The following is a 16818-nucleotide window of genomic DNA, read 5'->3' as shown; positions in this document are numbered from 1 at the left end:
ACATACATATGTAGGTGGTAGAAGGAGTAATAATCTTGAATAAATATTGACGAGCTGCTGAGTAGTTCTGTGCAAACACTCACTCTTTTATTATCTTGAAATATTATGATGGCTCAATCCTTGTGTATAAAGAGATTTAAATATTTCATTATATTGATTCGGATCTCAGTAATGAAGCTTTGCACTTGTAAAATATATCATGAAAACGTTTAAAATAAATATTTATCTTCAATTTCTCAAAATAACATTCACCACATGGGATTATTAATACGCATGAAAAAGCATAAATAAATAGTTGGAATTAGACTTGCAAGCAGAGAAAAGTAGCGCAAGTAATCTCACTTAAAGCACAAAATCAAAGACTGAACGTAGAAGCAATTCAGGCGTTAACACTTGCCACACTTGTGATTGACAATATCCGTATGCTTGTAGATTTGTATGAAGGCATTAAGTTGTGATTGCATTTTAGTTAACAACAACGTTTAACCTCTTCAATATAAATGGTAATGGTAAATAGTAGCAGTAGAAGGATATATAATATATTGTATGTATGTGTGAGTGCTTACATAAACCTTGAAATTCAAGGAGGCAAGGCGAATCGACTTGTGAGCTTCAGTTTATTTGTACTATATGTATATATAAACGTTTGCCATCGAGTGACGACAGATTGCCACCAGTAAGTGGCTATATCTTTTAAAGCTTTGCTTTTCGCACTACTTGTGTCGCTTGTCAAAATTGACATTTACGATTCGTTTAGAATTCGACCAGTTACTGCTTTACTTATCCGCGTATAAAAAAGCAATGGTCAATTGTATGTAAACATGTATGTAGTTATTTATGTATGTGTATGAGCAAGTAGCCTTGAACTGCAACACCTACCTTGGTAGTAAGCGACTTGCTAGGGTGCATAGTGGGTCGTGACTGGAAGTGATTTTGTGAAAATAAGTTTTAAAGGTTTTGCTGCCGATGTAATGTTTCGGTGCTACTTCTCGCAATTAAGGTCACAAGGACTCCAATTGGACACCAGTTTTATGAAAAAGAGGTTTTATGAAATTCAGGTTTACTACTTGTGTTCCTGTATAGGTTAGGTTAGATTTCAGATCAAGGGAAAAATTGGACAGAAGAAACGCCGGTTTTATGAAAGTGAAGTTTACTAGTTGCGCTCTTGGGTAGGTTAGGTTTTGGGGCTGATTTTCTTCATTCAGATCGCGGTGATAATTGGACGGACAAGACACCGGTTTTATGAAAGTGAAGTTTACTAGTTGTCTTTCTGAAAGGGTTAGGTTAAGTTTTGGGGTTGAGCTCTTCGACTTAAGTCATGGTGTCTTCATTTAGACCGTTGAAATGCCGGTGCTTTGTGATACCAAAACTCCTAGGTATTCACGGGATTTGATAGGTGATTATATAATATTTGATCTCAAGTAAAATCATCTTCTATTAACTTGATGGCTTATGGCTTTAAAAAATCGATTTTTTTTGTTACAATACCTCTGGAATATTGTCCCAAATTTTCAAGTAGATCCGAGTAATAGTTTCGGAGATATAGCCTCGGGAACTTGTGTGCTCGAAGCACACTTTTATTGTTACACAAATCTTTAAACGTGTTTTTCTCGAAGCAGTGTTTTTGAAGCCGGTTGGCAAGATTTCTCTAGAATTACTCAACCGATCTTCATGAAGTTTTACACAGATCACAGATCACAGACAGAATTTAAATTTTTTTTTTTAAATGTCTGTCAATCTAATTTTTAGTTTTTTTCTTCCTTCGTCGAAGTTCTATGTTAAGGTTTTAACTAAAAAACGTATTTTTTACTTCAGATGAACCTGTCCTGCCAACGCGGGCGCATCTTTTTTCCGAGGGGCCACTGGAAATGGCGTCACAGTGGCCGAGTTTAAAAAGTGTTTTTTCCAAAAATTTCAGAATTTCTTTGTTAATAGTGTATGTTGGCAACAATAGAAAATTCTATCATTTCTTATATGAGAAAAATTATAAAAAAAGAACTGTTTTCTTTTTACCTGAGGAGTGCAATGTAACCCCTTAAGCACACACCCTTAAATATTTCATAGAAACAGCGACTACTTAGCCCTTCCTAACCTCTCTAATCGTTTTTTCCACTTTTCAGATACCAGTAACACTGTGCGACGTGACATGGCATGCAGTTACGCTGCGTATGTGACGAAGAATGCATGGAAGGATATGGCAGTGAATTCGTTGAATGACACAGTTCAACTTCCAGGTAGTGCGACGCAAATAGTTGTCTTTAGTGAGACCTTCCTTGAAGACACGCTTGACAAATTCATATAGAGATAGTAAACGACAGGTGGGTACAAATGTGTGTGAAACGTAGGAGAATGTGGAGGAATGTGACAGCGAGCAACTTTAGAATACTTTTAGCTACATTTCGCAAATACAAATATTTCATCAAATTCAGTTGCAGGTGAAAGAGGAAACTGTAAAACCCTTAGGTGTTAAATGGCAACTAAGACGAAGTCAGGTAATATGACAATAAATGAAATTTCACACTGACAATATAGATTATGAGCTTGACAAGAGCAGATAATTTAAGTGGGGGAAAAGTAATTCACTTTCGTATGTGTGGAGAATTGAAACATTTATATAAGATAGTGACAAATTACGTTGGTTTTAAAGTAGGGTTGGCCTGAGAGTCACGTTGGAACACTATAAAAGTTGTGGTTGCAAATCGGAAGATAGGTTTGCGGGGGGGTGAGAGTGTATTGCGAGAAGCGAAAAAGATGTCTTCGCATTTATTTGAAGAGTTCTCAGGTATTAATCTTACAAAATTATACTAATTTATGTTTTGAGACTTTCAAGGAGATCCTAATAACTATCGTTGAATTAAATTTTGAGTAATCTATAAAGGTAGATTGCAATCGAGATTCGACTTTATTGCACAGAAATGTTCAATTCAACAAATTTCATTTAAGCTGCAACAAACAAAATCAAAACTTCCCACATTTCGCAATAAAGGCAAGCACATGCTGCAAAAAGCGTCAATGCTGACGTGTGAAGCGACTGCAACAGGCGACTATGTCAGTGGAAAACTAATCGCCTCAAAAGCGACATCTACGCAGTTGTTTTTATTGACTCGAAACTGCCAAACTGGTTTTTTAAATATTTTTGTTTACATAAGTATGTATGTAAAAACGTAAGCCAACACAAATAAGAGCGGTCAACAATTGCCATATTTTTACTGGCCATGACATTTGGATTTGTGGTATTTTTTGTTCCCATGATGTGTATATATTTTTTTTCTATTTTAGTAAGTATTTCCTGTTGCCAGCAGAATATTTTTAAAATTCTTCCATTTTTACTCACGATATTCCTTACTACTTTAATATTATCATATTAGGAGCGTGTCTTCGATAAATTTAAGTATGGCTCCTGCATGTAGGCAACGTTTTCACATTTATATTTATAACGAATTTAACGGTAAACAATTATTGTTGGTATACATATGTATATTTGCAAGGGACAGCATGCATTGGCAGAGTGGACTAAAAGAACTAGCTGGAAAGAACACAAAGAGAGCGGGACTTCCAAAGTCCTTCGAATCAGGAACTCCTACAGAAGCCATTAACACGAGTTGAGTTTATGATCTCACATGGTCTACAAAGTGCCATCCGCTCCATATTAACGTATAGTGGGGGTGTATGGCGGATATCACTATCGAAAAAGTGCCGCATTAAGCTCCTGGAACTGGAGTAACTGGCCTGCTTGCTGGGGATTGTGGGCGCAATGAAAACTACAACAACCGTCATCACGGGCATGGCATCATACTCGACCTTCTTAATGAACTTGGACTAAATAGGCAATCCGACCGAGTAAGGGCGAGAAAGTATACACAACGTGTTCATTCCCCAGTAGAGAATATTGAGGAAATATTTTTGTTACCCACAGATCCAAAGACAAACTCTACGCATTCACCGATGGATCAAAAGATGCAATAGGAAAATAGTGGTCTTCTTCTGTAGTAATCCATACACAGAAGGTGTCTTCAAACTAAATGTGTACAATTCAGTTTTTCAGGCCGAAATTGTGAGCATAACAGCAGGAGTCAAGTGAGATTCTGCTCTAACTAGTAGAACCATAAACATTCTAGTAATTAAGACTATGCGTAGCGTCAATACTAAGTCTCATTGATTTAAGTTAAGCAAGCAAAAATTAGACTTTTAGTAAGTAACTCGGTTAATGTTATTTGGACACCCGGCCTTGTTGGAACAGTAGAAAATGAAAAGGTAGACAGACTGCTCCACTCGTGGGTCACAGAGGATACCATTCACCATGCTGTCGCAGGCTATTCAACTCGTTCAAGCTGTTACATCAATGTACCCTTTAGGGGAAATTCAGGTTTTGGCATATAAGGCATACTACAAATTTATTTTGAGGCATTATTGTTGATGGACAGACCAAAAAGCTGTCATTTCTAGGCAAAAGGAAGCTTAGTAACATTATAGAGTTCATCACAGGGCACCTATTCTTAGGATACCAACTTCAGGAAATGGAAAAAGTGGATTCGATGGAATGCAGAACATGCGCGGAGAACGATGAGACCCTGGAACATTATCTAAGCGAATGAGCAACCTTCAGCCGGATGAGACCAATGCTCCAACTTAAGAGAGTTGAGTTACCAATACCAAAAATCAGAAATTTCACATAAGAAATATTTACTCATTTCGGATATAAGCACTAAATATTTATTAATGGAAACGTTGTGTTCATAGAATTTATCCGGAAATGGTTATAAGCACTGTCCGTAACAGATAGTCAGCGTATATCTTCATTTTTTTCTTTTATTTAATTCAGTATTCTACGTATATAGTTTTGTTTTTAAGGGTCCTAAATAATCCATTTTTTAATAGCCTATAGGCCTACCCCTTAATTAACTTTTATGATCTGGTCTAAAATTTGTTCGAAGTTATTTAAAGAGTCTGATATTCCGATATTAAAAAAAATCTAAACTGCATTTATGACTCAGAAGGTACGTAAATCTACCAATGAAGTGACAAAAAATTGCAAAATATTGAGTAAAGCCGTTATTGGTGGCAGAATCAGTTCTCCTACAGCGATATTAAATATTTAATCCGAATACATTTTTCAAGTGGCATAAAATGAGGTAAAAAGAAAGAAAAAAAACTGAATGGCTTAGCTTTTTCATGCATCTCATTAGCGCTTTATTTACGATTCTACATTTTATATGACCTGTAATGTTATTATTATACTGATGAGTTAATGTAAAATAGAGACAAAGAATTAACAACTAAATAAATTCAAATTAGACCAAAATCAATTAGCAGTTAAATCTGTTATCGACACGCCTGTCGCGCGAATCATGGGAAAATCCACTTAACTATCACATCACAGCTATAAAATGTATAAAATGTGTATCGAGTTTCAAATCAAAAAAAGGTAGAAAAAGTTAAACAAAAGTTTTGGGAAGCAAAACAAAAATGTAAAAAAAAATATTAAAATAAAAATGAAAAAAAAATTAAATGGAAATAAAAATATGAATTAAAAAACTTTAACAAATCTAAATTCAGTTATTTGTGTTTATAATTGAAAACATGAAAGCTATTATTATTTCATAATGTGTTATTAAAAAATGATTGAAAATCATTCATAAGAAAATATTCTGCGGAAAAATTAACAGTATTTTTTTAAGCGTAAAAAGCATTGAAAAAATAACGGTAAATATATACATAAAAGACTGAGAATATTTCTATGCACAGTTATGAACTACAAATTCTGTACACAAAAAAGTTTAGCTTTTTTTACACTTTGTAGTAACAGTTAAATAACTGAGAGAACAATATATGAAAAAGGCGATAGGTTCACCTAACAATTGCTTCGATTAACTAAGCATAAATCGAGTTCGATATAGGGTTATACTATATACGAGTATCAATAATATTAGAAAGGGCAGGTGCAATACTTTGTGATCCCTAAAATTGGTAAGAATCTTTATGTAAGGCATGAATGACTCCCATCAGCAATACTTTCTTTTACAGTGGTTCAGCAGAAGTTTTCGAGAATTTCAGCTGAATCCGAAAGCTATGCCGTTTCGACTTACATTTTATGCTGCAGAGAGATGAGAGATAAGTATCTACAAATATAGAATACTGGTCCCTTCAAACTGCGCGCACAAACATTTTTTTTCCAAAATTGTACCTTATTATATTCATGTGATATTTATTCTCCATATATCAGTTATGGAATTCTTGAAAGTATGGTGGATGTGTTTCAACGATTCTAATTTATCGCGAACACAATTTGATCGGCTCACAGCATTCTATGGAGGTTGTGAAGTTATCGAAAACTTGCTTCAAGTGAATCGGGCAGCCAGACAATAGATGATCTCAGCAGCTCTTATGGATAGCTTCAACACATTTTAGTTAATGTTTCGGGTATGAAGAATATTGACAGGTTAGATATGTACCAAAATACATGAATCTTTTGCTTAAACGATGTCAAGTAATGGTCGAAAAAGGGATGCTTGAGCACATAGTTGAGGGCTCCATATTCATCAAACGCGTAATTACTGGAGACGATACGTAAGTTGTGAATATTACATCGGAGCCGTATACCAATCTGGCGTTCTAAGAATGAGATGAAACCGAGAAAGACATTCACTGAAGGCTATCCTAGCCGAGACTTATAACAAGTGTATGGAGAATTGAATGCTTATATTGGCTCAAAGACCGATTTTGGGAAGGATAATAAATATTTACGTGAGAATATGGTTTTTTGCCAGTCCGATTCAAATTTGATTGGAGGGTATTTTGCAGTAATAAATACTCAGGTAAAGGTCGGACTTTTAGAAGGAGCACAATAAGGGCTTGGCATCATTGATAGCGAATTCGTTCGCTATTTTTTCTTCCACCACACCTGTTGTTTAGGGAAAGCAAGTAGCCTCAGAAAGCAGATAGTTTCTGAAGAAGAAAAAATATCGTGTGTTTTGTTCTTAAAATGGGTTTAAAGGAGCAAACGATTGAGATTTGATGACTCATATTCGATATTCGAAATTGACAACGAATGCGGAGTCAAATTGAGCTTCTAAAAATAAAAAAAAAAACAGCAACGATACAAAATTTTACAAATATACTAGCCTGAAAAAATATGTGTCCGTACATTTGAATAAATTCAAAACTCACATATGTATACATATACAAATTTCAGCAATGCTCTGCATGCTGCTGTGAACTGTGGTTATATTTTGTGTCGCTGGAGTAAACATTTTTTTCAAATTTCGTGTTATCAGAAATTCGTTAGCCGGTGTGGTATTGTCTCCTGAGAAGTGACTGAATTCCTAAGCGAAATTATTTGTGTTTTAGAATTTTAAATTTTGAGGAAAATAACGTTTCAAAATTAACAATTGACGGAAGCTAAAATTAAAAATGCATTTTTAATTTCCTTAATTCTCACTTCAATTACGCCTGTTATCATACGGAGGGGGACATGCCCGCCTACTCTCTACTTTTAAACGAATACATAGATTATATATAAAACATGTACATATGTCCATATGTATGTTAAAAATACAATGTAAGAACAACCACAACCGCAACCTGTTGTTCATAAATTATTCCAACAAAAAATATACTAACCAATACATTGAGAAAAGGCACGAGCCGAATAGATGGCCAACAGCCGTGCGGATAGCTAGCTTTCCGGCTTCGCTAGAGGCCGGTAAACCGCAAATTTGGCATACTACATAAATTACATACATACACACAAAACAAACATACGCAAATACATACAAACACATTGCATAATATGCATAATAAGCACGTCCATGTGCATAAGTAGACACTTTGCTACTTGTTAATGCGGTAAATTTAATGTTTACGTAATAAAATCTGTCTGAGGATTAACATACATTTTGCCCAGCAATTATAATATACGGCGGAATTTTGCGGTTTATCAATATAGCGGTACTGTTTTTTTATATGTATATTTTGCGTTAATTGTTCGTAAAATATTATGTTGTAATACAAGTGAGCGAATTTGTTGCATTTTAATGACTCTGGCAGGTGCCCATGCATACATATGTGTATATATATGTATGTATGTGTAGCTGTGTGTGCATCTGCGTCGATTTGCATAAAGCTGAAAAAGAGTCTGACATTGCCATACATTTGTGCAGCTGTGTGTGCATCTGCGTCGATTTGCATAAAGCTGAAAAAGAGTCTGACATTGCCATACATTTGTGCAGCAGAAAAAAGTCTTTAATTGATGCACATTCTAATTTTATGCCAAGCTATTGCGTTGAAGTTGGCAATTACTTATATTTTTTTCGCTGACACGAGCATCATAATTCAACCGCAAACGCATATTTAATTTGAAAGTGCACGTGTCACACATTGATTTATATTGCATTTTAATATTTATACGGTATAATTCAGTCGGTGTAGGTGGGGTCTTCAGCGAAAGCTGGTTTATGACGCCATAAATCAGCGATATATGTACAAGTATGAGTTCCATATATGGTCAAATTTGTTTTAGACTTGCGAACCGAATTATTTTCTAGATTGATACAACCTTTTTGATGTTCGTGTGAATCTTGATCTCCATTTATCAATAAATTTAACAGCTGTTTGCTTACGACACGTTTGTTTGGCGATTTGTACCATGGAGAAAATATTACCAAAGAGTTTGTTTGAAAAAAAAAACATCCGTTTGAAGGCGAGCTAAATTGAGAAGGCGAAACATCACTACACAGGATTGCTGCCACCTCGTAAATTAAAGCTTGGCATCACCTCCGTACAAGAAGTGCGATGGACGGGACAAGTACTGATACGATTAGGCCCTTGTAGCATTTACTGCAGTGGCTTGTAAATTCAGCCTCCATGATGAAACATCCCTAAATGGTTGAGGCTGATTGACTTCGCCTTGGCCCGAAATATGTTAATCTGTAGTGCCAGATTCCAGCATAGGAAAATTCGTCAAGCTACCAGACTGTCTCTGGATCGAAAAGCCACCAACCAAATCGATCATATTGTGATAGACGGAAACCACGTATGCAATGGTTTCGACGTCCGTACGCTACGAGGTCGTACCGTTGAATCAGACCACTGCACTCTGTGCAGCAGAAAACGCACGTCAACAAAGACAAGGAAGGTTTGAAGTCGAGAAGCACGCCTGCAACTCGGTATAAGGGGGCTGTGATACGGCATTTCGACATTCTTACGAAGAAGATGTAATTGTTAAAAATTTTGCAGAAGTGTTTGAATGGCACAAAGCATACACGAAAACTCAAATCTCTTATAAATTGGTTCTGGTTAATGTTTTAGGTATGAAGATTTGAATCTTTTACAAAAACGACGTTTAGTAGAGGTCGCAAAAGAAATGCTTGATAAAGTAGCGGAGGGTTCTGCATTCAGTAAACGCTTCATTACTCGTGACGAGGCGTGGGAACCAGTATGACGTCGAAACTGTTCAACAATCTGGCGAATGACGCTCCAAAAACCAAACCGGAAAAAACTATTTTAAATTTGATCGAAATTCAAGGTGATGCTCATCGTTTTCTTTGTTTTCAGTCGTTCAGTCATTGTATTTGCCAGATTTAGCTTTCTGTGGCTTTTTTATGTTTTCGAAACTGACGGCACTGAGGGTCATCCCAGTCGAAGCTTATAACATGTAAGGAAAATTGAATTGCATTGAGTCAAAGGTTGGCTATTTTGCAGACTTTACATTGTCTAACTCAAACACATAGAAAGATAGCAATACAAGAAATCATCCCTGCAGTCACCTGCTTGGAGCAGAACCGCCTCCTAGGAGCATCAAGAGGTCATTCCTCAACTACGTCGACGACATCAAACGATACGCCGACCATACTTCGAACGCAACTAACTTCAGATAAGCATTGACCGCCACAGTGGAGCCACTAACACCTTCACCACGTTAGCCACCTCTTTGCATTACCTGCAAACCCTACTCATCTGACACCCCTCTCCCTTTGGTTCAACCTCGTCGAAACAGCACGTTTCCTGAGCCTACCTACTCATCCTAATGGGAGTAGGTCCCTTTACAACAACAAAACAATACTAGCAACAGTACTCGGCGGAAACTGTCTTTCAAAAATTTACGAAATCTGTTCATGCCTTTTTCTAGATCAAATATTTGGAATAGATGAAACTATGTTGAAAGTTTTATCTTAACCATTTTGACTTGGTATAACTATTTGACGTCTGAAATTGAAGCTGGTGAACTCGGCGACGTCTTTCAACAAGACGCGGCCGCGGCGCCACTTCCCAAACATTGCATCAATCAGTAGAATTATTGAGAGAACACTTCTGTGAACAGATAATTTCACATTTTGGGCCGGTTGTTGGCCACCAAGATCGTGTGATATCACACCGTTGGACTTTTTCCTGTAGGGATATGTAAAATCTAAAGTCTATGCAAGCAATCCCGCTTCGAATATCGAAATGGATCACCCTTTAGAACTCTACCAAAGAACGTTAAAACCGGAGCTCAGCCTTACCACCAATTCGCTGGCTTTGAATGCTATCGACTTAACAAATGTGTCGGCCTGAGGCAGAATTATTTGAAAGGAGTTTCCTGCCACCACAACATAGTCTACTTTAGTCGGTATAGACAAACTCTAGGACCTATTTTAGAAGTTCGGAATGAGCACCGCACTTTGTAGATCCCTAATTTTTTATGCTTTGCTGTCTTGCCGAACTTAGTCATACTACGAATTCGTATATTTCTTATTTTATTCTGATTACTGTTTTTAAAACCCAGTTATTTTATAAATACACAGCAGAAGTTTTTAATTTTTAATCTCATTTTTTTATTAATTTTAATATCTTTTGTTTTAACATTATTTAGGTACAGTAAGCCTTAAAGTTCGAACACACAACAACTAGAGACAACCTAATGGCAATCCAATAAACACACGGCACTAACTAAGCGAGGTACAGGTTCTTGGGATCGACCACGTGAGCGACCTCTGGTGGGTAGATTTTCGATGGTCCGGGATACTTTCTTTCATAAGCCGCTGCAAAAAGTTTACAAAAGGAATTTTACAAGTGAACTATTTGCTGCGGTCGACAATTTTCGACTTACCAATTATCTTTTCAATAGCGGTATGCCAATCGAGCAGCTCTTCATGAGCTGGAGCGGCCTCTGTCAAGGACAGGCAGCAGATGACGGCCAAAAAGAGAGCAAAGCACACCAAGTATTTGTTCATTTTGATTATAAAAATTTAGATTGATTGAAATGGAATGTTCTTAGAACCTCGAGCTTGCAAAGTACGATTGCGAATGTTATCAAATACAGGGCGCTGTGGCTTATTTATACGAGGAGAACGCGCAAGAACGCTGGCTGCGATTGCAGGACGGCAGAGCGTTGTTGTTGCCTGCGGCATTGATGCTGCTAAGATCCAGAGAGACTGGCGTTCGTGTTGTTTTTTGCTTAAACCAACGGGACGCCGGCTCAAGCGCAAGCAAATATTTCAAAATACCGAAATTCTAAAAGCTCGCTTTGACGCGCACCACAACAAAAAAAATAATAAAAAAAAAATGTCGAAAAATGTACGAAAAGTAAGAACTCGTTTCCCGTGTCGCAAAAGAACAAACAAATCGCTTATGTTCTGCAAAAATTATCGCAAATACCAGGCGCAACAATTACAACAACAACACCAGTAGTAACTAGCAGAGCTAGCGAGTGGGCTAACAAGCAGCAGGCGGCTTGTATTCGCAACGGTAAAGCGAAGAATAGAAAATGCGAAATAAAAACAGAAATTTGGCAGTACAACAACAAGCCTTTGGGGACTTATGCCGCGTTCCCGTTCGAAATTCGAAACCATGAGAAATTTAATATATTTTAAATTATTAAATTCATAAATTAGTCTTAGCTTTGGTAATTAGCGCTTGGCGTTTAACAGCGCCGTTAGGCAAGCGCAACTGTGCTTACACACATGCATACATACGTGTCTGTGTGTGTGTGATTGTTTCAGCTCACTTGTAGGCGCTATCAAGTTACCGCTTTTGTGGCTTTGGTTATGTTTTTGTTTTTATTATTTTGTTTTGCATTTTTTTCTTTCATATTAATTTCAATTTTAATTAATTTTTCAATTTCTTTGTTGCTTTTTAAAGCAGAGGCCTGCCAGCGTTTAAGACGCCTTACCGCTCACCTAAATTTCAACTCTTCCAGCAGGCTGATGGGAAGTAATTGTTTTTGGGGTTGCTGTTATTGGATTTGTTGTTGTTGTGTCAACGTTTAGCTGCTTGGCTTTAGCGCTCTTGTTGTCGCCGCCCACCTTTATTCAGCGCTCTTCCCTCCGTACCTCGCTTGCAGTCCTTGCCGAGCGGTTTAGAAACATTTGTATATACATACACATATACATATGTATATATATATTATATATCGCTTTCGTCTTAGCCGCCTCATTTGCATAGGTATGCCGGCGTTTTTTTTGTCTCGCAATTTTTTAATTTTTTTTTTTCACCTTTTCTTTCGACACTTTTTTGTTTTGGTCGGTAAAGTTCTTGCCTAAAATACAACCGGGAATTTCCAAAATTTGATTGGTGCTGTTTGTTATTTTAATCATTCAAGTATAGCAGAAAAAAAAATATGTATACAATTTTATCAGTACAAACAACCAACACTAAAGAAATAGCAAAAGCGCGGCAAGTTCATTGGACGAGTTCTGAAAGTTTGCAAAAATATTTAGGAAAGTGCAGCAGAAAACTAATATCTTATATAAACTAAGCTGGGGCTTGGAATGACAGAAAAAAATAAAAACAAAAAAATTAATTATAATTCATAAAATAAAAATTAAAAAAAAAATAAAAAAAATGAAATGTTTGCAAAAAATTAAATAAAATTGGAAAAAATTAAATATAAAAAATTTTTGAACAAAAAAAAATTTATGAAGTAAAAAAATTAAATAGCAAAAAACTAATTGGAAAAAAAAAAATTTGAAAAATAATCATAAAACTAAAAATTTAACACTAGCTGGAACATAAATCGAAAAAAAAAATTAAAAACAGCATAGAATTAAAAAAAATAAAATATTTGAATATGAAAGTAAAAAATAAACATAAAATTTATTGAAAAATCACTGGAAAAAATATTGAATTATAAAATTAAAATAAAAATTTATAAAATGTAAAAAAATATAAAAAATAAACAAAATTTTTTAAAATAAAGAAAATAATATTTAATAACTAAAATTTATAAAACTAAAAATTATAAATAAAAAAATTAGTACTAACTAACAAATCGAAAAAAGTTAATAAAACAAATAGGAAACAACAAGAGAAATTTAAAAAATAAAAATTATAGGACAGTCGAAAAAGTCTTTTTGTATTTTTTCAATAATGTCGTTGCAGTCGTATATCTCCAGTGCTACCAATCACATTGTGTGATACCCAATGGCGTTTGAAAGTTGAGATTTTAAACTTCATTTACGGAGACGAAGCTGTATAAATTCGTGTAGCACAGCAATGGTTCGCTCGTTTCCGTTCTGGAAATTTCGATGGGAAAGATGTACCTCGCTCCCGAATTAACATCTGCGATTCTTTGCTGAAATGAATGGTAACAGGAGACGAGAAGTGGATCAAATATGACAATAATGTGCGAAAAAACCATGGTCCAAGCGTGGTGATGCTCAGTGTTTGGTGGGATTGGAAGGGAAACATCCACTATAAGCTGCTTCAGCCTGGTCGAACGATTGATTCTCCATTTTACTGTCAACAACTGATGAGATTGACGCAAGCAATTGAAAAAAACGGTCAGAACTGATAAACCGAAAGGGGTTCGACTTTCATCAGGACAACGCTAGACCACACATATCTTTGATGACTCGGCAAAAATTGCGAGAGCTTGTCTGAAAAGTTTTGCGCCATCCATCATATAACCCTGAACTAGCACTATTGGTCTACTATTTGTTTCGGTCAGTACAGAACTCCCTTAAGTTGTCTTCAAGATGAGTCTGTCTGAGAAACCAGAAAAGTCTCCAGCAAAATAATGGCAAAAAGTGGTACATATCTGGTTCATTAAATTTCAGTATAAATATAAAAAAATAACAATATATGAATGTGAAAAAAAATAAAGGTAAAATTTATTGGAAAAAAAATCAAAAAAAAAGCATTTAAAAAGAATAATAAAAATTTAAAGTTAAAAATTACTTTCAAATTAAATAAAAGCTTTAAAAAATATTTATAAACATTATAGACACACTGTTTCCAGCATCTATCCCGAATTGTGTCAGGAATACTTGTATATTGAAAGTGAAATTTTTTACTAAAAATAGCCAAAAATTGTCAACACTACATATATTAAATTTTTATTACATGTTTGGTGTCCAGAACTAATCACATTTGCACACCATTAACGTTGCTTAATGAGCCATTAGATATATTATGTATGTATATACATATGTACTAAATACTTTTGTTACTTCATTTCTGGATTTCTTCTACGTCTGATTTGTTTTTTGTGTATATTTTGTTTTATATTGGCTTTGGGCTTCGCATAAATTAAGCTCTAATTCCAGTGACGTCTTTTAGTTAATCACCAATTGTGTTTTTGTTATTGTTCTTTGTTTTCGTCTGGGCACAGCGGGTTAATGGCGTTATTAGTGAATGTTAATTTTAATAAGTTTATTGTAATGTGAGGTATTATATTTCCAAAAAGAGATCTTGATCGCTAATATCTTTTTTGAGATTAGAAAATATTCATAACATACAAGAAGTATAAAAAATAATACTAAATAATTGCGTAAGCAATACCTTAATTTAATATATTTGATTGCATATTTGTATAATTTGATCATTTTCGTCAGCTCGAATCCAGTTCTTTCGTAGTTTCCCATTTTTATGATAAATAGGCGCCAGTTTGTTCAAAGTGAAATGCCGTCATCAAGGTCGTATTTTAGATGAGTACTTACAGATAAACAATTATATTTGGCTAGCTTTCTATCTAAAGGGTGTTAGTTAGGATGATTTGAACTTTTGTTTTAAATGAAAGTAAGTTGTAAGTTATTGACTTAAATAGTTCGAAAATTGTATGATATCTTTCGTGGTATGTCAGGCATATTGCCTTGTCTTGGGAAAAGGATGTCATTCGTTACTGAATAATATTTGACCGAATAGAACACGCGCAACACGCAGTGGGGAAAATATAGCAGCCGTAGCTGAGAGTGTACAGAGAAGAGCGTGGAGAGTCGATTCGTTGCCATTGGCAGTGACTCAGACTCGGAAAGCGTATAAAATACAGCTTGTGCAAGAACTAAGGCCACTCAACCTTCCCAAGTAACATCGGTTCGCTCGATGGACTCTTGAAAAGTTCCAAGAAGATCCGACGTTCTAGCCAAATTCAGCGATGAGGTCCATTTCTGGCTCAATGGGTATGTAAAATTGTCACATTTGGGACGAAGAGCAACTTGAAGAGCTTCAAAAGCTGTCATTTCATTCAGAAAAAACAACAGTTTGGTGTGGTTTGTGGGCCGGTGGAATCATCGTTCCTTATTTCTTAAAAACTGATGGTGTAGCGTAACCGTCAATGGCGATCTTTATCTCGCCGAGATAACCGACAATTTGATGATTGAAATTGAAGTTTGTGATATCGGCGACATTTGTATTCAACAAGATGGCGCCATTTCCCACACATCGCGTCAATGAATGAACTTATTGAGATAACACTTCGATTAGCAGATAATTTCACGTTTTGGGCCCGCCGATTGGCTACCAAGATTGTGTAAAATCACACCCTTGGCCTTTTCCTGTATGGATATGTACATATGTATGGATATGATACCGCTTCGATTCAGGCCTTGGAGCAAAACATCGCGCGTGTCGTTCGCCAGTTACCAGTCAAAGTGCTTGAACGAGTCATCGAAAATTGTACTGAAATGACGATGATTAGCCGCGGCCAACATTTGAAAGAAATAATCTTCAAAACATAAATGGCAAAGAATGTTCTTTCGATTGATAATAAACATTTCACATTGAATTTGATGTTCTGTGATTTTTCTTTAAAAATAAAGTAGGGAACCTCGAAATGGATCACACTCTAGAAAGTGCAGGGAGGTAGGACATATATATCAAGTCTCTATTAAACATCGCAAAAGAGATTGACGTTCTTCAAGACGAGTTCATCGCGTATTAAGGTTCTGGCATTACGTAAGGCAGACAGCCATCATAACCTATTCTAAGCTAAACCAACACCCTATACAATTATGGTGCCTATTGCCTATAAGCAGAAAAGATTATTCAGGTAATTTGATGATAGGTTTGTATGCATTTTTAACATAATTTTTGTTGTATTTTCTGTTTTTTTTTTGGTTTTTTCAAAAGTCTATTTTTAAACGGCGCCGTCAATTAAACGATAAACTTGTTTCCCGTCATCTCTTTCTATTGAAATTTTTTCCAAAATTTTAATTGCATTCGATTTTGAAGATTACTCAAGTTTACTACACGCATGCGGATGAATTTGACAATGTCAAATCAAATCAAAAAATGTGTGATGCAAGCTCAAACGGTTCAAGCACAAAAGTATAAAATAATAATAAAAGCAGACATGTAGATAAACTATAATAATAATAATAAATAAAATATATTAATCAAAGTGCAATTAAATGAAGTTGCTGCGACATTTAGGTGCGCCCGAAAAATTGTGAAATTTCCATGGAGCAAATATAATTTTTAGAAATCGAATATTTTAACTTAAAAACTATATTTCAACATCAATGTAACAAAAAATGGATAAGAAATTTATTTGCGATGTCCAGTGTTCACGAATCGTTCCTTATCACATAGCCGTAGACTTAGCCCGTTCCCACGACAGTCGGG

General features: G+C 35.5%; 1 protein-coding gene and 1 long non-coding RNA gene across 2 annotated transcripts in view; both read right to left on the bottom strand.

Annotated features, from left to right (window-relative positions):
* The window catches only part of LOC120771605, a 67175-nt gene that overhangs the window by 25205 nt on the left and 25152 nt on the right, over nucleotides 1-16818 (bottom strand). The gene's annotated exons all lie outside the window — the stretch shown is intronic.
* Nucleotides 10925-11210, bottom strand: LOC120771604. The gene is made up of 2 exons (XM_040099683.1): nucleotides 11087-11210; nucleotides 10925-11018 (listed from the first exon to the last, which is right to left on the bottom strand). The coding sequence occupies exons 1-2, from the start codon at nucleotides 11208-11210 to the stop codon at nucleotides 10927-10929; spliced, it is 216 nt and encodes a 71-aa protein (XP_039955617.1). The 3' UTR covers nucleotides 10925-10926.

This window comes from Bactrocera tryoni, chromosome 3 (genome assembly GCF_016617805.1).
Source record: "Bactrocera tryoni isolate S06 chromosome 3, CSIRO_BtryS06_freeze2, whole genome shotgun sequence".
Classification (NCBI taxonomy): domain Eukaryota; kingdom Metazoa; phylum Arthropoda; class Insecta; order Diptera; family Tephritidae; genus Bactrocera; species Bactrocera tryoni.
Note: the sequence above shows the minus strand (reverse complement) of the source record. Positions and strands in the feature narration are given on the sequence as shown.